Source organism: Glossina fuscipes, unplaced genomic scaffold (assembly GCF_014805625.2).
Source record: "Glossina fuscipes isolate IAEA_lab_2018 unplaced genomic scaffold, Yale_Gfus_2 2, whole genome shotgun sequence".
Classification (NCBI taxonomy): domain Eukaryota; kingdom Metazoa; phylum Arthropoda; class Insecta; order Diptera; family Glossinidae; genus Glossina; species Glossina fuscipes.
Window position 1 is genome coordinate 1,309,996 of NW_023998416.1, and position 21,603 is coordinate 1,331,598.

The 21,603-nt window shown below is 33.3% G+C and overlaps 2 protein-coding genes across 8 annotated transcripts in view; one reads left to right on the top strand and one right to left on the bottom strand.

Moving 5' to 3' along the window:
* Positions 1 to 4,674: 4,674 nt before the first annotated feature.
* Positions 4,675 to 21,603, bottom strand: part of LOC119633484 — a 51,376-nt gene continuing 34,447 nt past the window's right edge. For 6 of the 7 annotated variants that reach the window (XM_038027064.1, XM_038027062.1, XM_038027065.1 and 3 more), the window contains 4 exons: positions 9,035 to 9,208; positions 8,865 to 8,974; positions 7,737 to 8,061; positions 4,675 to 7,681 (listed from right to left, as the gene is read on the bottom strand). In XM_038027064.1, coding sequence (XP_037882992.1) covers positions 6,839 to 7,681; positions 7,737 to 8,061; positions 8,865 to 8,974; positions 9,035 to 9,208 — 1,452 coding nt within the window. In that variant the 3' untranslated portion in view covers positions 4,675 to 6,838. Of the gene's footprint in view, positions 7,682 to 7,736; positions 8,062 to 8,864; positions 8,975 to 9,034; positions 9,209 to 14,251; positions 14,302 to 21,603 lie in introns of those variants that run through there. The other variant, XM_038027068.1, reaches the window with a different exon arrangement.
* LOC119633486 (cationic trypsin-like) lies at positions 10,693 to 12,027 on the top strand. The gene is made up of 3 exons (XM_038027069.1): positions 10,693 to 10,798; positions 10,870 to 11,137; positions 11,198 to 12,027. Exons 1-3 carry the CDS (start codon positions 10,764 to 10,766, stop codon positions 11,573 to 11,575), a joined length of 681 nt encoding a protein of 226 aa, XP_037882997.1. The 5' UTR covers positions 10,693 to 10,763; the 3' UTR covers positions 11,576 to 12,027.

The following is a 21,603-nucleotide window of genomic DNA, read 5'->3' on the forward strand; positions in this document are numbered from 1 at the left end:
CATGTATACTTTGTAGGGTCTCTGAAGCTTCCCTCTGGGTGTAGCAAACTTTTTAACAAAATGAATGTACCCTTCATCCTTCGGTGATGGATGTAAAAACACATACACACATCGTGGTATAATTCGTTGTAAAAAAGTGCCAAAGGGAGAATTAATATAAAAAACTCCATCCCAAACGCTTTATTTCGTAGCGAAAGCATGGACGACTTATCGCTCTGAGAAACTTACAGCCCCTAAGCGGTCGTCGCGATAAAGCTACAACAATGTATCTTCGCTTGGAAACACTTTTAAATGAAAATAATTAAAAACACCTCTTATGGTATTGCACAACTTAGACAGCAACTGGTAGGATAGACTGTAAGTTAGCAAAAGGAATTAATTTGACATAGGCAGATCGTTTAAAGAAGAGCTAGAAATTTTAAAGAAAAGATTCTTTTCATGAGCTTTTCCCCCAGGGTTAGAGGATTCAAAATATCTCTTAAGTCAATAAAAAGAAATTCTCTGAAAAATGTTCACTGAAGTTAATTACCCTTAAATTTTAAACAGCGAATGAAAAACATAACATGTACTGCAACGAGTGTAATGTTTAAAATTTTACAAATTTCCAAAAAGTTAACAATCTATATATACATATAGCTTCCTAAAAGACAAAACATTTATGTCTTACAACATATCAGATACACTTCATAAATATTGTAACAAATCCCAACAAAAAAAAAAAAATATATATATATGAAAGAAATATCTATTAAAAATTTATATTCTCCTATACGTTTTAATTCAGGGAAAAGACAAAGTCTCGCTTTTTTTATATATATAGTCAGCCACACCATATGCTGACATCTGTTTCGGTAAAAGATAAAATGTAAATATTTACCCAAAAACTTTAAGGCTTTTTATTGTTTTACAATAAAGCTTGCCCTGCCCTTCGTTCAATTGGTTATTGCTCATGATTTTTACAAAAAGAAGAAAGTATGACGTTCGTACTTTGGTAGCATGATAACATTTACGATAACAAAAAATACAAAAAAAAGAAAAAAAGGAAAAAACGCATAACAAAGAGGTTCGATTCACTTTGAAACGAACTTTGAACACTCAGTGCCAAGACATGGTGCAATTGTACGATCATGAAATGAGCATAGGAGACTATGGAAATTCTTAAAGGTAGTCTATGAAGCTTAAATAAAAATATATTAGGTAACTATCAGGTTTTTTTTTATAAAGATCTCCAAAGTTTTTTCAGCCTGGTAACAGCAAGGCATAATTGTATTGTATTAGACTTTTTAACTGCACCAAAATGTATTTTCTGATTGCCTTTTATGGCGACTATAAACGAGGCAATAAAATAAATATATCGCCACCTTTTGCTTATGGGCTCAGAAATGAAAGAAAGAGGAAAAGAGAGAAATAAAAAGGGAGATAGAGGCAGAGAGATATATAAGGCTATTTTGTGCAATTTTTCCTATCCATTACCTGTTTATATACAAAGAAGAGCAAAGAAACAAAAGCACAAAAAAAATTCAGGGAAAGGAAAAGGGAAAGATTTTGTTGATAACTCCACATATCGCCAGTAGAAGAAAGAAAAAACTGTACACAACCGTGATAAAAAAACCGAAATCGCTAGCTCTACACTCCTACTATTAACAGTAAGTAAACGAATGCCATTCAAATTCCATAACCGGAACTGCGATAGTAAATCGACCAAAACCCTTGGTATGGCACTTTTCAAAACAGAGCCCGAGGATTTAGGCACAAATTAGGTACAATTGTGACAATTTTAAGATTGCAGTAGATATGAAAAAATATTATACGGCCGATTGTTATACGAAGAAATGGGCAATCAAAAAGCAAAAAAAAAACTATTCCTCTTATTATATCTACGCAATACTGCAGTAATATTGAGCATCTCTCTTTGAAATTTTGAAAATTTTTTTGCAAATATTGCGAAAGTAAATTGCCGCTTGACTACACCTACATGGTTTATATATATGCCCTTTGTTATCATGTTAGCTGGCAACGTCAAATTTAAAAAAAAAAAAAATCCCCCACCAGCACTTAATTTGTATTTTGGGTAACTTTCGTGGCGTTCCCCTTCGCTTTCTTTCACAAAGTCGTGTAACATTTTTTATCGATTTTTAATATCAATGTCGCCCAATTAACATGGCTATGATATCAGTCTCCCTACCTTGCTGCACTTCTTTTCATTTCTTTTTTGTTTTTGTTGTAATTAAGTAGAGAAATACAAAGTAATTTAAATCGATTTCGATATATCTTTGCGAGTGTCACACACACTATATGACCAAATGAATATGCTTCTCTTTGGTTAATGGACATAGGATTACTTTAATTTTCCCGTAACGTCCTGCGAGGAGAAATAAATAAAGTTATTTCTGTTTTTGTTCTTCATCGGCTTATTAACTTTCCTTTCATTGTCTTTAGATTGTTTGCAAACATATTTAAATTGTTATTGCCTATGCACGATGAGATTATAGTCAACTGCTTAGTGTATAATGGTTAAGTTGTTTGTTTGTTAAATATTTAATTTTCTGCTCATGTTACTTTTCCATAAGGACAAAAAATTCAAAAAAAAAAAAAAAAAGAAAAGAAAAATTCAACGGTATTCCTTGTTGCTAATTACTAATTAATGTTAGAATTTGTTTTGCAAATTTTTAATCTTTCTTCGTAAAGCTTTTTGCTTGATAAAAATTGTTTAAAAACAAAAATGTAGGCCAACGAAAAGTTTCCTAATCCTCAGCGGAATTAAATTTGTAAACTTTAAAAGATAGTAAAGTATTTTATACCCTCTTCATGACAACATGTTTGTGTAATTCTAAAGATAAGTTTATTTTCAAAAAAAAAATTGTTTTTTTTTGGCTAATTGCCAAAACAGACAATAATAAGTAAACGCTTCACACTGTATGAAAAAAAGTGGTTATATCTTTATATATAAAAAACTGAAAAATACATTTTAATTTCAACCATTGAAGAATATTTCTGTGTTCATGTTCTCTATTATACGTATGGAAGCACACGTTTGCATATACTTGATCAGCATGAAATTATTAAAGGGGTACATTAGCCTGAATTCACTAAGTAAAGGAATATATATATGTACATAAATTTCCATATAGATACGTACATACATATTGTATATATGTGTAGAGCAGTTAAAGGCGTATGATTATGGTTCCGTCGTTTTTTCCTTCCAACATTTACGGCTCTATTGTAAAAGACTTGCTACACATTTACCATTGAAAATGTTAGGCGCTATTTCTAATCCCTTTTAGAAATAACATGAATTCCCTGTAGAAGGCACAACAGGTTTTTTAAGGATGTCATTATAAGAGTGAAAGCGCTATTCGAAGAAACGGCAAGTCATCGGTTGTATTTTGTGTTAATCGAAAGGCTTAGTATTGGCTGATAACAGCAGGGAGGACAGGGCATTCCAGATTAGAACTGCAAACACTTCCTGAGCAAATATTGCTAAATGGGGCCAACTTTCTTCATTCTCAAGGGACGCAATATCATGACTTTTGGCACATCATGTCCATTATAAACGTATTGAAAAAAAAATTACATTTGGATACATCATAATATTGGGTAGACGTGGTCAAATCATCTCATTTTTATACACGTCCTGTCTGGAGATCCCTTACAATAAACGTTTAAGTTTTTGTAGATTTATCTACTGCAGTTTATGAGTAATGGGTAAAAACCATTTTTTTTTTTTATTCTTTTTGAAATGCAAAGATATCCTCACTTTAAGCAGTACTGCGGGCGTGTCCTTCGAACGATTTGGACTATTTTCAAACCAACCTCCGTGCAAGAACTTTAAAGGTTTTTAGCAAATTCGCCGATAGCTTACTTTTACAGGCACGAGAATATTTACAACAAACATAAGACGAACAGAAAAATGATTCTATGTCTAGTGAACATCGTGCCATTGTTCTGAAAAATATAAAAACAAAAGACGGTCGATTTGATGTTTTTCTTTTCATATGGAAAACGAAAGTAAAAAAAAATCGGGCATAGAATTGAAGTCATGTCACAAAAAATCAAGTAACCAGTTAACTTTTATGCGCGTACAAATCCTTTGGGAGCAGTGGGTGTATTTCCTTCCACTAAAGAGACAACTCCCTTTATTTAGGAAGCCATTTGCTCAAAGATAAACATCATACCACATGCACGGCACGTCACTCTGGGTTCAATGTTTTCGTAATATGTTTAACGATTTCGGTCAGGTGTGTTTTTTCTTTTCCACAAACAATGCCACGCTTTAAGCAATATACTGGAGAAGAAATTGGTTCAAAATTTCGATCAGAAATGTGTGTTGTTTACGTTCACTTTCGGAATCACAAAATGGATGACCCAACTCAAATTCATTTCCAAAGGCTACATTAAAATTTATTTCGATCCATTTTCTAGAAGACTGTCTGAAAAGGATATTTGAGATATTACTGAAATTTTATATAAATAAAATAAAAAATTTGCTTTACATTAAATTTTATATCTTGGCATTAAACGCTTTATTACTCATAAAACTGTACAATTTTCTTTAATTTTGTTTTTTTTTTGGGGGGGAGGGGGGATAAAATCTAAATACATTTTATTGATTCCAATATGATTTTGAATATTTTTTTCAATATAAGCAGAAGATGTTTTTTTTTTTTTGGTATTTTATAGAATGAACTTATAGATTAAATTTTTACTCATTAATCTAATAATAATTTATATACATATAAGATTTGGTTGATTATTAGAACTTTAAACTAGCAAAAGATATGTTCAACTTGGAAAAATTTATACACCCGCCACCTCAAATAGGTTTTTTTTTTTATATATACTTGCAGGCGCTTCGTTTGTTTGGATTCTTTTCACTTTTAATATTTAGATTGGTTTTATAGACTTATTACTAAGTATCGCATACCTTTGCATCGCGGACGGATGGATTGATGATGAAACTTAACATAAACGCAAAATGAAAAGTTAGCATATCTGTTAACTAACGGGTGTTAGATGCGAAAGTTAAACAATAATTGCCTTTAATGAAATTGAAAATCAAGGAAAAATATATCCAAGAATCCATTTCATAAACCATAGAAAAGAAAGCTTATCCTAATGTGTGTTTTTCTTCGTTCTTTGGTTGGATTTTATTAAATTAATGAGATAAAATACAAAAAGTAAAGAAACTGCTATCGATAGGTGTATTTTTTTTATTAATAGGTTGATATGACTGCTGTGCACCGCTGTTGGATTAGTAACAGCAGCGTTTTTTCGCTTAAACAATCATGTTGTCAATGATGTTGCATAAGAATTTTCCAAAAGTGTTACGGTAATGAGTGTGACGTTACCAAGATCATAGGCAAATCCTTTAACAGGGGTCGTAATGTAGTCGAAGACGAACCTCGTTCAGAAAAACCTTAACTACTGATGAGAACAACAACGAAATAAACGAGCTAGTACTTGATTCACCCCAAAGAGATTTTGTGGATATTGTTTATATAGCAAAAGGGTGAATACAAACAATTTTGAAGGATGATTTGGGTTTGTCTCGCGTGTGTTCCCGTCTTGCTCAAAAGAATAGCTTTCTTTGAGTCGTAATAATCTAACATCGGGAAACAGTCTAACAATATAATGAGTATCGTTCTACAGGTGAGCCAAAAAAATGAACAAAATGCTTATCAACAGCAGTTCGAAAATCATACGAACCTAACAAAGAAATTTATATATCATTACCATAGCGCGGGTGTTTTAAAAATATTACTTTACTTCTTTTAATATAAAAGGCTGTGCGCAAACGTTGCACTCAGAGTCCACAATACTTTAAGCGTATCTTTCTATTACAAAAATTATGTACCGTTAAATAGTAAAAACTTTTGCTGGAAAGATAATTCATTTACAGATGATTGTTCAAAAAGATACTCTTCCAGTTCACTACGACTTATCTTAAAGCTTTCATTACCTAAAAATCATTTACTATCAACTCGTTTCTTGTAAAGTGAATGTTACTTAATTTAGTCGAGTCTGAGGCAAATAATCGCGTATAGAAGAATACAGACTGTAATAAAAGTTAAATCATTTCTCCAAGCCTGATTTAAACCACCAACTCTGCGATTATAGAAGAATGAAGGCAATGGACCTTTCGAGCTGGATTCGAACTAGCGACTTTGAACTATCATTCTTCCAGATGACCATCGGTCCACCAGCTAAGCAAGACGATCAATTAATTATCTTTAATGGTGTATGAATCGGTTAAGATGAAAACTTATTAACTTATTATTATTAGTGCTCAGCTCTAATCCATGCAGTTGAAATGGGCATTCGTAACTTCTTGGTTGCAGATTGTGTTCACTCAAAAAGCATATAATAAAACTGACCCCTTCTCAAGTAACCCAATCGAATATATGAAATGAATCGGTTCCACGGGGATCTGGACACCTGAAAATTGAAACGCAACAACTTGAACTCGCCACACTTGAATCAAAATTGGAGAGATATCCATAATATTCGAGGTTAATCCTCCTAACATTTACGTATCTAAGGCTTTTAAGATTAGAAACCAATCATCGTATTTCATTTCATTTTCTCAGATTCGTTAACTAATATATCTTATGAATAATGTTCCCTAACTGTCTACGTAATCCGAATTTTTTTTTATTATTTTATATTATTTTTGATCTTAAAAAAATATTCGATTCTTAAAAATGAGAAATTATTTTACGTAATATCTTTATACAGATATTTATTTCTTTTTTTCTTTTTGTCTTTCTTTGGCTTAGGAATCTATGGTTACTTTTATTTCGCTTGAACTATTTCTTGCTCTCTGGGTACGTTCCTTTTATATATAGATAAAATGTCCTAAACCCTTAGCTGGATTATTGTTGACCTCTTCTCCCAAAAGAGTCATTGTCTGAGTTTTTGCAACCTTAGGTTTTAACGTTATATTATCATTGGTCTCATCTAATGTTTCATACGGATTTGTTGCATCTAATATCATACGAGAGCCTCCTATTGTACGACTATCCGGTCTATAGAATTTTTCTGAGCCTCTATGGTAATTTGCCTCAAGATAAGCACTCGACTCAAAATCTAAATACTTTTTATCACTACCTAACGGCGAAAAAGAATGTGGTGTAGAACGTATTTCACGTATATTATAAACTGGATTGTAAGAGATAGATGCTTGTCTTTCGGTATTGTTTGGTTCCGCGGGATTTTTGAAACAAGCGTCACAAGATTTGTAACTGTTGTGACATTTCGTACAGATATCCCTTGTTTTCGGTATAACTGTAAGAGTGGAGGGAGTCCTTTGCACATTGTGCATAGCCTCATTTGAAGTATCTGAAGAGCCGGATATAGATGATGCACAATCTTCCTCTTCCGAGCTTGTCATAAGACTTTGCATGTCGTCGGATAATGATTCAATTGAGACATCTAAAAGACTGGTACTCTCATCTAACGACCCTAAGCTGCTATCAGTATCGAAGGATTTACTTGGGCAGGACGTATAATTTTTTACGACTTCATCGAGTGTGGTTAGTATCTGACGACGACGTAAATAGTTTGGGTTTCGTCTCACCAAAAAATGACAAATTTCCCCACGTTCAGCTCGTTTGGCTTGCGCTCTTAACGGCACATCATCTGGATGTAATTTACGTTGATATTCCTGTCCAGGACAAACCTGAAAAAAAATTAACGAATAAATATTACTATTTAGCGAAATGCACGCACAGTACCTCATATATAGAAAATTGTTCCACCGGTTCTGGAGAATTGTAGGATGATAGTAATAGCTGTAATAATTCATCTGATGTTGTTTCCTCGGAAATAACTAGAGATTTGTACTGGGAAGAAGGCTGCAACTCTGATGTATGGACACGTATTAAACCCCCTGGCTTGAGTTGCAAATAAAAGCGAGATTCTCCCTTCGGGTGGCATGCTTGCAATATAGCAGGGCGTGTATCATCGTCCAAGACTAGGACAGTTTTGACACCAGCACGACGTACAGATACTTCCATAGATAGGTAAAATAAACGTGGATCGCGGTGACGCATTTTTAATCTATATAAAGTGATAGTAAACAAGAGAATTATTTTCGGCAAAGATTAATGTACATTCAGATATATCATTGATCTAAAAGATTTTATCTCGCAGACATATATCGGCGGAACATCGTTCAATTAACAAATCCCCACTGGATTGTATAAAGGTTGTCAATAGAAAGAATTTTAAACCAAAAAAAAAAAAAAAAAAACCAAAAATTGAATTTTGAACGCACTAATGTTGAAAACTTAATCCGAAGTTAAGTTCCATTAAGACAAAACACAGTTTGTGTAAAAATACAAATCACTTTACATATTAATGAATTAAAAAAAAAAATTTACCCCCCAAAAAAAAAACCCCGAAATTGAAAGCAAGAAACTTTAGGAATTTCAAAAGATTGAAGACAAGAAAGGAAAAACCAGTGAAAACACAATCGTTAAATATCCTACAAGACCTCGCTTAATAGAGTTACTTATATAACGATTCTTCAAAATGAGGCATTATATGAGAATTAGTTAAAAAAATGGTCCTATCCAAACCATTTCCAATAGCATGAGTCCTTGGCCCAAAATATGTCAGTTTATAGAAAAAGAAGACGGACAGACAAATTAAGATCATGTTGGAAAGTTATTCAGAAAGTAATTCGGAATCGATCCGTATAATTAAAAATGGATCTATCTCTTAAACCTAATATTCCCTTGGACTACAAGTGGTGTAAGATATAAATTAAACGTTTTTGTGGGTAAATATATTTTTCGATTTTCGATTTCGAACCCCTCAAGTTAAGCACAATTAAATTTGCTCTTTATTACTAAACTTACCGTCTTAGCAGTTGCATTATGACATCCTTACTCGTCGTATCCCACTGTATACCTAATGTTTTATATTCGATATCAATTTTTAAACAGCTGGTAAATACTTTAATAGTCGTCTGAAAAACAAAAATCATTAAATTAAAACTTTTAAAAAATATCGTCATTACAGTGCATACTTGTGGCAAGTGATCACTTAAACTGGAATAACTCGAGGCGCGGGACGGTGTACGCGGTAAGTCGGTGCTTGGTTCAGGACTACCACACATCGATGAAGCACAAGAGTTATTGGAACGTAACGAAACCGAGTCGGAACGGTTACGTAACGGAGATATTTGAACATGTTTCAGCATCTGTAAGAAGATTTAAAATAAATTCATAAGGATTTCATACGGAAATGCAAGACTACGTTAGAAAGCAATTTTTAGGACAATGCTGGTGCTAAAGTTCAGTCAGAACGCGTAGAATTTATCGGAAATTGCCGTGAGAGAAACTTTCCTTGTTCACATGACCGTTGAAACTGGAAAAACGTGAGATACAGGTCGTGAATTATGCATAATAAAGTCACGTTTTTCGATCTCCTTATAGATATACAGATCGATTTTAAAGATTAAAATTTTGTTCAAATAACATCCCATTCATTTAAATATTTCATTTACAATTTTGGAACGAAGTAAAATTTTTCAACAACTTTTCATTCAGTGTGTTTCACGTAGGCGCTACATTGGAATCATCATAGTTCTCCCTAACTTTAATGGTGTTAGCGGGCCGATATGGTTCGCTTTCAAGTGAAAATTCTTCCTCGTCATATCTAATTAAGTTCGTAAGTCGTATGTTTTGTCAAGTCTTCTTTCTTCGTCTTGGGATCTTCATTTTGTCTAATTAAGGCCGTAAGTCATCCGTATGTAAACATTTACCATACGAGCATCTCGTTAGTTTAGTCTTTTTAGTTGCGGTTTAAGGGCTCTAAGCAATGACTTCCGGATTTCACGTAAATGAATGGAGCAACCAAGGCGTTATTTGCAATTTGCAAACTGTGAGGTCATCAGGTTCTTCAATTAGGTTAAATCGTAGATAATACATCGGTTATAGACAGTGATTATTTTGTATTGTAACAACATGTGTAGCTTTCGGTCCCGTTTTTTCTTAAATTATTGTTGGGAGTACATTGTGTGTGTACATCCTCCGTTCAACATTTTCGTAGACTAATCTGCCGAAGTTGATGAGTTATGAGCCAAAAACCAAACTTTAGTTCCTTTTGTAAAGCAAAGGTCTCCTCACCTGCGTGCAAGATCTTCCAATATTCAAGTCGATATCTTCATTTTTACTGTCAAGAGAATGCTTACAATACACATTACACAGACGGGAAGACGGACATGCTTAAATCGATTTAGAATTTGATGCTGATCAGGAATACGTATACTATGTGTTGTCTCCGATTGTTCCTTCTGGCCGTTGCAAACGTTTTCTCAAAATGAATATACCCCTTAATCTTCGGTTATGAGTATAAAAATGTAGTAGATTATAAAAAAAAAAAAATATGTATATATATTTATAATGCCAAAGCACTCTTTCCAGCAAAACTTTTTTCTTCTTTTTTCTTTAATTAAAAGAAACTTCTATTATTATCTGAATACAACGATTTTTTTCTGTCTTCATTAGATATTCTATATATTTTTCCGATCCCATTCGTAATAAGGAAGCAGTCAATTATTATAGATGATTTTCTGGAGAACAGTTTATTTGCTTAAAATATTTTCAATTGTGTTTAGTTGTATTTTAATAGTTCAGCATAGCTTATGTCAAGATTATCACGAATATGCGAAATATGTTGTGTCGTTAAGGAAGCAAAGGGAAAAGAATTTCGGCGAATCTCATTTTTGTGCTGCTACTATAATTAAAGACGACATGGTATTGACAGCAGCAAATTGTGCATTGCAATCGTAATTCTAAATAATTGCAATATTTTTTTTCCCTTCAATTTATATGAATTCAATTCATTTCATTTTTAAAGGAGGCATGGTAAACCGCTTTGGCACTATAAAGTAGTTACTGGGGCACCGATACGCACAATACCATCCGATGGGAGTGGAGAGCGGCCGTGGCTCTATTTTGAAGTTTACGAAGTATCAGCTGACTTTGAAAGGACTATTGATTTAGCCATTATACGGGTAACGCCCATATTTAATTTAGGTTCCGATGCAGTGGCAGTCATACAACTTGCTATGAATTTGTACGAAGGTGGCGAAGAGTGCTATGTAGGTGGTTGGGGCGATCAAAAGGTAAATGACTTCAATCAATCAATGACTTCTCTCTTATGAATTGTATTTTCTTTTCTTAAGATTGGCTATGATGACCATATCAGCTTCGATAAGGTGACATTATCCTCCGATTCCACGTGTATAGACACCCATCCTACTTATCATTTCGATATAACATGCGCTTCTAATTCTTTTGATCCCGTATGTAAGATGGATTGGGGCGGCCCGCTTATTTGTTCAGGAAAATTAACCGCTGTTCTTGTAGGCGGCGAATATTGCGGCGAAAAGAAACCCTGTATATACCACAGTGTAGTAAAATATTTTCACTGGATTAACAGAACTGTAAAGGAATTATCTCAAAGAGAACCTCGATCCGGTGCACGCTCTTCGACCTTGTTTTGCGGATCTATGTTAGTAACGCCTTGCGGACTTATAATTTTGCACAGTTTTCGTACGTAAAAGAAAGCAAAGAGAGCCCATTAAATAATAATAGATTAGAGAAATGTAGGCCATTAATGTTAATGATAAAAGTGGGAAATGTTAGCAGCGAGCTCTGAACCTAGCAAAGAATATAGAGTGGGGATAGGATATTGAATATTTATCTCCAGAGCAAACATACATAATATCATTTTTTTATTCAATACCATACTAATAGAATGACCCTTTTCACGTTAGACCGTTTCGGGCTTTTCATCTACCTTAGTGAAGAATTTTTTCCTCCATTCAAGTCTACTTAGAAACAAGTGCAAAAGTCGCCAAATTAAAAGTTTGCAGCCTATTTGCAAATCTGCAGTAATGAAATGCAAGGTGCACGTTCAACTGCACGTAAGTATGCGTAAATAATTAATTTTTTTTAAGTTAGGTATTTAATGCAAGTTCAAGCTGCCAGTTAGGTTCTTGATGCACGACTATTTATGTAACAGATTATATGCTGCCCATTATTTAAAGCCCTATGATGATAAATATGATATATGATATATAGTATGATATATGTTCAAAATTTTTTTCAGAAAGTATGGACTTGCACCGATGTGCGAAAATAACTTCAAATTTTCATTATAAAAATATGTTCGAACGATTTTGTAGTAAAAAATATCTGCTTATATACAAAATTTGATTTGTTTTACTTCTTTTCTGGAAAGAAAGGCAGCGGCACCTCCACTCAAAAAATGAATTGTCCGACATTTTGCTCGAAAAAGAGTATGCAGACATTGGTTTCAACCGTATACCAACAACATATTTACCTGAAATAAGCTCAAACAATGCCTTGATGTACATTGTTGACAAAACATTTACATGGACAATGCATTTGATATTTAGAATAGGACAAGCATCATGTTGGCAGCACTCTTTATGCACATCTTACATTATCTAAATTATGATTCATTTTTCTTATAGTCAAGTAACTATAAAAGGTGCAAATAATGTGCGCAGTAGTCTCCATCGACTTAATTTTTTGGTTTTTTTTTTATCATTTACTCCATGGATGTCGCCTGATCAGAAAGGATTAAATAGATTGGAAGGGAAAAGGGGAATCGCATTTGTATACGTTCGTCTTTAAAATGCAAACATCCGAAACGGTGGCAAATGTCGCTGCATGGAAGTTGCTCCAAAGTCTTCTCTGCCGCAAATATACATCAACTCAATTTTCCATTCAATACCAAAAGCATTCTTTTACTGCTCCTAGCAGGTATACTCGGCGCTATTCTCCAATTATGTTATCGCAACGCTTTACCGTAACTTTGACCTTTGTAATAATTTTAAAGATTTTTTGCCCCAATGTAGAACGATGATTATCATCTCTTTGACGTGGCCACGGACTCGTGCGATACTCTTAAGAAGACCCTGATTGTCTTGTGTATTATTTATATTTTTTCTCAAATTTAATATATTCACAGTTTTAAGCTTATTATTAGCCGATGCTGACGTTGTTCTTCTCATTTTTTGAGTATAATCATCAAAAGTTATCTCTCGGTGCTTAAATTGGCTAAAAATATGACTATATTTGTGGCGAGCTTTTGTGCGGATCATTGAGTGATCCTTTTCACATTATAACTTTTGCACTCACTTTAGTGAACGATTTTTTCATTTATTCAAGTCGGCTTAGAAACAACTATATAACAATTATCAGACAGAAATACCCAAAATCTGTCAGAGTTAGAAGTGTGAAAGCAGAGTTTATTTACACTGCCATTTATTTTATCGATTTTGTTATGATGAAATTTTCTTTATATTTGATAAGTTTTTATATTATACAAATTTCAAATTGCAAGACTCATGTTGTCCAAGTGAAATCTAGAGAATACCCATACGCTATCTGTGTTGGTGCTAGAATAGGCGATCATCTAATACTAACAGCTGCCAAATGTTTGTGAGCATATATATACAAGTTTATGTATCCCAAAAGAAAAACAAAACCTCTCCTAACCAATTTCTAGTGTCGATGAATATGCACCGTATAGTGTGGTTAATGTAGGCGCTAAAAAATATCAAGTTCGTTATGCCCTGAGACATGCTGAATTCCGAGATAGGCAAATGGATAATATTGGTGTAATTAAGATAAGAGAATATATATCGACGGACGACGTTGTAATTACACAATGCGCACAAAAGCGTCAGGACGCTAATGATAGGTGCACGGTTGATGATGGAAAATTTAGCATGGTAACAAATTTTGAATTATGCCTAAGAACATGTTTGAGAAATTTGATCGCTTCTCTCGCTTAGGCTGTTTTGGTGGTTGACGAAAAGTCCTGTCGTAGAAGAGGAGTCGGCGATATGTGTTTCGTTTATGAAACTACTAAAAATTGCGATATTACCACTGGAGCCCCTATACTGTGTCATGGTCGGTATATCATTTTCTTTATATAATATATGCAAATAATGAAAAAATGGAATTAGGTCATGTCGCGGCTATATATATAAAATATCATGATTGCCTAGAGGACACAAATGTGTCTTTCCCATCAGTATATAAATATAAGGATTGGATCAAATTTGTTGACGAACAATTAGATGATGACGACACGGTTTATGAAATATATGATACCGACAGTTTGCCTAGATATAATAGTACCAAAAATAATCAGAGCGATTATTACTCCTTTTATAACGATTATGATATTGATTACGTACACGACATGGATGAGTCTGCCCATTTTCTGGCTCAAGATGGCAACTACCCAGATTATTTCTCAAGTATTGCAGAAAATAAACGCGAAAATATGATCGTTCGTCATACTCTCTTCTGGTATTCTACTATTGTCTACCTGGAATTCTCAATGAAAACATTTTAAAATGAATAAGAAATGTTTGATTTTTTAAAAATGTTGAATGTAAAACGTGACCAAAATGTGACTAAAATAAGACATTATGTGTATTTGCACAGTTACATACTCACAGACAATGTACATATAGCTGTACGCGTATCGTCGGTAGATATGACAGAAAAATGGAAAAATGTAGAAATCATTTAAGTAAATTAAATATTGATTCTGACGTCGAAGATTAACTGTGACATCCTTTAGAATGATGCACGCATATCAAGAAACAAAACAAACCAAACTGGTAGGCACATGCAATTTTTTGGGTGTATCCGATTATTATCGATTATTTATACTGTTGGCAGTCGAAAACGGCAACGTTTTTCAGTCACTTCGTCGTAACGCGGATATGGACGCATCAGAGTGATGATGGTGTGGTTGCTGCTTCGGAGGTTCGACTAAGAAGAGCGGAGCTGAAAGTCCACTTTTCCATTTAATCTCACTTCGGAAGATTGGCATTGCCCATCGTTACGATAGTATCACTTCCGATAACTCTCTCAATTCCGTGTCAAACCACAAAGTTATCTTAAGTAGCTGAGGTAGAATTTAACAAACGTGAAATATGTGTGGGACCAAAACGAACTTTTAGCTTCGGTCGTCACAGCGCTCCAAACTTAGCACTGGAAATTTCTATGTGCGGACACTATTTTGACCTCATTGTCATCATAAAATATTAAAAGAAAAGAAGAAGAAAAGAGAATACCCAAATTATCGATATTCCCTCAAATCCCCTCAAATATCACCGATTTTAGCGATTTTTGTTTAGAAACTACAAATCGAACTTTTTCATATGATGACTTTTTAAAAATGAGGCACTGGGATGAAAGGTCGTAAAAAAGATTAAATCCAATCCATGAGCTAGAATATGTCAGTTTACAAATTTCATGAAAATATCTCGAACATTGCGATTTCTAAGTTGAACGTAAGTGTCGGTGGGCAAACACTAATCTGGCGAACTCATCACATTCCCAAGGTAGGCCGTGTAAGATGAGCTTAAAAACAACATTTAATAGTTGAATGGCAACAATATGTTGGGTATTTTCCTCTAAAACAATGAGCCGCGCGGTAAAGAGACAATGGACACATGTTTTTGGCTTTGTCTCGGCTGAGCTATCTAATGTATGTAAGTGCGATTTTTGTTAAAAGTGAGGTATAATCTTTGCTTTTCCATTTTTCATTTATTTATTTTTGTTTTTCTTTTTCTCTTTATATTTTTACATATGCTCTTCTCTTAAATATTCGTGTAAAATGGAAATTGTATTTAAAATTCTTCTAAAACAATGAAGCTGATTATGATCCTTTCAAAATTTTAATTTGAAATTCCAAAAAGTGCACACATGACATTGAATTCTTTTTAATCCGATTACTGGTTACAACACAACCCTTTAGATACAAGTAGCGCATCTAAAACTAATATGTATATATATTTATCGTATATTTGAAAGCATTTTATTTAACAAACGTGTGCAGACGATTTTTTAGTCATAAAATTTCCAAAAAGCAAACCACAAAAGCTGCTGATTATGCCGAAAAGGAATAAAACTAAAAATGAATTGTGACATGACTACTAAAACCCAGAGTTCGCTACCATTTCCGAGATGTTTATAAACTAATCGAACTGCAATGAAATTTTGAATAAAAATTTATTAAGAACTTGCTAGATTTTATTATCAAATTTTGGATACTGTCTTAGTCATTACATTGGCGTCATAATGCGGACTATGATTTCTAAACTTTGCATGAGAAAGCAAAATATATTTCAAGTACTGCGCGCTATCTACGCGCATTTAGCGTTCATATATTTTTAATGAAATTTGCTTTCGAAAAGCCACACCCACTGCAATGCATCAAAGCGAAATCTTTCCAAACATTCATCATGATAGTAATTTATTTATTTACATGATATAACGAGTATCCAAAATTCGACGAAGAATAGTCTTTGTGTACTTGCTTCTAACTAGTTTCTTACATCAGATGTCAACGTCATTTAATATGATGATACAGTTATGTGTGCAAACTTCTTGATGTGTTGTCATGCGATTCAATGGTAATGAGTTTAAGTTTGCAAAACATTTATTTAACAGTTGAGAAAATATTTTGCCAGTCAACAATGTAAAAGTTTGAGTTCCTTATGTCTTTGCTTGTGTATGCACACATTATTAGGATATCTGTAGAATAAGCTTCTTGATATCATTCTTTTTCAGCTAATTACTTCTCATATGTATTGACATTCGAATCTTTTTTTTTACTAATCCTAGGCTCAATACATTTTTAATGGATTACCAAACGCTTCAAATATTAGAAGCATATATATGTGTACATATAAGAAGATAAAATATGAAAAGCGAAAATTTTCCAATAAAAATTTAATGAGAAAAAAACACAGAATAAAGAGGCTATGTAATTTAAATTATCTTTATACACAAAAAAAAAAAAAAAAAATTATATTAAATGAATATATAAATAAATTTACATTTCATCAAAATTCTGCAAAAAACCAAAACATAACCATTTAATTTTATTGTATTTTCAATGAAATTTTATAAAGAATTTGTAAACAATATACTCAATAAATAAATAATACGAATTATTTAAAATGACCACATATTCTAATCCATAGACGAATAAAAAAGTTTTCATACCGCGTGTAAAGCATTGTGCGTCCGTTCGTATCTAATATTGAAAAATGATACTATGTAAATCATTCCATTTGTAATATATTTCGTAACATATGTCATTTACCTCCATCTGTCATGTAATGAACGTCGACAGATGAATAGAATTATGTCCTGGTCGGGATAGGTCTTTCATTACATTCCAGAAGGAGCGATTACTATGCTTAATGGCCTTTTTTCTTCTTTATAAAAATATGAATTATTAATCAAACTAAATTCGAAATAGATTTCGGTAAATTTACTGCTATTGCTATCGTTATGGCATTGATATAACTAGAAGGCCTATTGCATTCGCTCAAGCTTCCAGTGCTCTGGCTCAACTATATTTACGCATCCAGCCACTTCCTTGGCATCGGGTTGCCATCCTGCGTGTTGCGCTATTGAGTATTCGCTAAAGACTTGATTCTGCATATCGACGATTTAGCTAAGCCCACCTGGTCTGGCTTATCAATTCTTAAAATTCCGATTTACTTTTTAGTTTAGTCTGTTCTTTCATACACATACCACGTCTAATAACACGTGTTACTGGAATAAGAAAATTAAAATAAAAACTAAAACTTGACAAACACATTTGCCCTTGTTTTTCGTAGATTAATGCTGAGAAGGAAGGGATATGTTAATAAGCGCGATCGTTAAAAATATTTAAAAAAAATAACCTCAAGTTATTACCAATAATCTACGGCTTTCCTTACTTGCTTACTTAAGTAATTAAATAACAAGATGACGTTTCAAAAATAAGTAGGAATATTCCAGTAAACTCTATTAGGGTCATATATTGATCACTGGCTTGCAAAAGCGTTCCATCGTCTGCCATATGCTTCCACACGTTCAGTTGCTTGGCCTTCTGTCTTTTCAATTCGAGATGCCGCTGGAATGTGCAATTTTCAAAGACGTGCTGTACATTTATACTTTAGAAAGCGCTTTGTACGAAGCAAAGTGGGATTAATGAAAAGAGTATGTCATCATATCCACTATTAGAGGAAGGCAGATATGCACTAATGTGATTATTCCGTTTCTAACAGAATGAGATAGCTATGCAACTGTCGGATAACCTTTGATTACAGTCCATCTGTAAGGTGGCCTAGTGTTATAAATCGTTTCCTTACCCTCCACCAGCTATGGTGGAAGAGTACGAACGAGTGGACTTGAGATCCAACTCATTCTATTAAGTTCTTATTATATCCACCCCGGTTTTTATTGCACAGAAAGTAATTCTCAAGCGCTCTCAGCTTATCCGACTGTACGTTTTTATTTCCTGCTTTGAATCTACAGGCCGCCAATTTTTGAGATATTTTGCCAAAACTTCGAACACTGACGTGTTTAGGCATTGGATTTGAAGTCCATTTAAGCTTGTCTTTCAATCTGTCCGTCTGACGTCTGTCCGTGTACATGGATGTACTCAACCCACATGTGAGAAATTTTGATGATATTTGTTTTGTTTACTTAAGCTCGTCTTTCCATGTGTCCCTCTGACGTTTGTCCATGTACATGGATATGCTTAAGCCACAGATGGCAAGCTTGGAGATATATATTGGTGATAGTTGTTTTGCGTCAAGGAGCAACGCTATTGAAAATGGTTTGGATCAGTCCACTTCCCATAGAAGGCCTTATTTTGAAAAGCGGTTAAGTGATGTAGGGTATGTAATGATGGGCCGTGGCCTGCTATACTGTTTTTACTCGTTATTGTTGAATATTGTGTGAAAAAGAAAAGATAAATTTGAAACATGTGGAAAAGTTATGAATAAAATTATTTCAATTAATACAATACATTATACTAAAATGATGCGAGTACGTGATAGCTGTCATTATTGTTTGTGTTTTCGATGTCGATTTAACATTAACATAATATGATACTATGTGCTCTTTGCTGGCATATAATAAGTTAATGTAAATAAAAATCTTTTAAATGCATAAACCATTGGTGCAAAAAAACTCTTCAAATTGCCATTTACTACTTTATTATGCTTTAATGATTTTTAAGGCATTTTTTTTTTTTAACTTTTTGTTTTTCAATTTTTATTGAATAACTAGTTAAATAAAAAAGAAAATTTTACTACATTATTGTAGTCAATGTTAAAGGCTTATGGCTTTTCAAGAGGAAATTTTGTGGATGTCATTTCCGTTTTTAAGTTTTCGCAAAAGAGAAAAAAAAACTACATATAAACGAATAAAAATAAATATATGAAAAGCTACGATTTTTTGTTATCTTTCAAAAACACTTGATCAGTCGAGCAGAACAACCCTGTCTTTGTTCAAGTATAAGTATACATATATATGTTATGTTCATAAATTTGGTTTTGCTTTTCGCTTTTTTTTTTATGCTTCTCGCAGCCGAACGTGAAAAGTATTTTAATAAATTTATCTTTGAACGTCTATCATCCAGTAATGTTCGTCAAAACTTGCATAAGGTTTTTTATGGTTTTGACAAACTCTTTTGAAGTTAAACATTAGAAGAACGCCTTTTTATAAAACGAAAAAAATTTTCTTCTCAAAACCAACCAAATATCTACTTATACGGCATTATGTCATATGTAATATGAAATTTAAAATCGAATTTAAGTCATAAGGAGTGATGGGTACTTTAAACTGAACCTGAAGATAAAATTAAATTCCTTGTCTTTCTTCCTTTGTTTTGTTTGTGGATGACATGAATCCGTGAGGTAAGTAGACTATACTTCATTACGTATGCAAGTCTTTATATATAATTTACCATATTATATGAGAGCGTATATAAAAATGCTGTTGACAAAAGAAAAATTCCCACGACAACAATTTAAATGCCGTAAGGCTTACATGTGTTCTTTAAGAACCAAAAAAAAAAAAAAAAATTATATATGTATATATATAAAAAGCGAGAAAAACATTAAATTGCTGCATATTATTTGCAAAGAAAGGCTTAAAAACCACACAAAAATAAGAGCAAAGTGTGAGGTTCCTTTTTTTATTTACTAACTTACACACAGCATTCGTACTCTGCATGCTGCATGTGTAATTTTGTTATGCATATAGTATTCACGTTTGTACCGCTGTATTGCTGTGTTTTTATGCACTATCCTGTTAAGGTTACTTTGCGTTTCTTCTTTCACAGAGAAACAAAAAAGAAGTTTCATGCAGTTGCAGTCGAATCTATTAATGCCTAGATGATGTATGAAATTTGATCGCAAGATAGAGTCAAAATCAAATTCATCATATATATCGCATGTAATATATATCGTACGTATCATACGTTTAAAATTATAAGTTCAAAACCTATTCACTTCCTTCGCCTTACGCATACGAACATTTCGGAATTATGAGCGGCCCCTTGGGAAAAAGCGATTGATTTTCTACCATAGACGAAGTACGCAATAATGAATCCTAGATCCATTGATCGACTTTTAAGGTTGAACATGGCTAAATCTACGCTACCATTCGTGCTCATTTAAAACTTTATTACATAGTAGGATCGCTAATGTATTTTTCTCTACGTTACGGACATCCGGCAAATTTAATATATTTACTGTGGCGGGGATAAGAAAAAGGTTATGTGGTAATTATATAGAATTTCTTTCAAACGTACATATCCTTCTATCTTGCTTCTGCCTGAAATGCATTTGCGGAATAATACTTCTTCATAAGCGACAACAGATTTCGCCACAAAAAAAATTACTTGTAAAAATTATCAAAAGAAATAACACAATGCTTACCATTTATTTTTCTTTTTCTCTATACCCCATCCCGCTCTCACTCTCTTTCCCAGTTTCTCCCTCTTTTTATCTTTCTTTCTCTGTTCCTTCAGTCTACTATAAGTATTCTGCCCTATAAACGCTATGAAGAGGACTACAAGCAAAAACAGTGTTAAATGAACTACACTCGCTTGAGGAGAATCTTTGATACCCGCCATCAATTTGCTTGCAGTTTTAATTCAACGAATACATGAATGGACAGACAAGATTTTACTGCCCCGAACATAACGTATTTACACACCGACAAACACTCCACATCTATTGTACGGACTATTCGTGCCTTAAGCCGGGATGAGTAAAATAATGTTTTCTCGTATTCTACGGTGTTATGTTTAAATAGATGTTAAAAAGCCTTGTGTACATTGAGACGGAATTTTAATATAATCCCCTATTCGAGGTAAGTGCAATGGAAATTCTTGGTTACAGTGATTGAGACCATTTCGCATTACATATGTATTTTTTTCGAAGATCTGCGTTTATTATAAACTTTTACAATTGAGAAGCAAGAACGCCAGCTTGGCGACGTCGTTGGCAACTATTTTAGCAATAGATGTAAACAGTTGTATAACATTTTGGGCAATCAGAGCGGGAAAGAAATTTTTACGAATAGTGACGAGTTACGATTGAGGCGATCCCAAGTTAAAGCATAAACTTAAGATTTTCTAGTTTAAACAATAAATAAATGAAAAACACAAATATGTCTTTAGTAAGAAGCAATATGGTTCCAATTATGTACAAAAGCAAATATTAGTTCAAAGCATGAA

Excerpts from the sequence above, each read along its gene's own strand:
- LOC119633486 (XM_038027069.1), top strand. The coding sequence starts at position 10,764 with ATGGTATTGACAGCAGCAAATTGTGCATTGCAATC. Across the intron at positions 10,799-10,869 it reads GCAAATTGTGCATTGCAATC|GAGGCATGGTAAACCGCTTT; the intron begins GTAATTCTAAAT and ends TCATTTTTAAAG. Across the intron at positions 11,138-11,197 it reads GTGGTTGGGGCGATCAAAAG|ATTGGCTATGATGACCATAT; the intron begins GTAAATGACTTC and ends TCTTTTCTTAAG.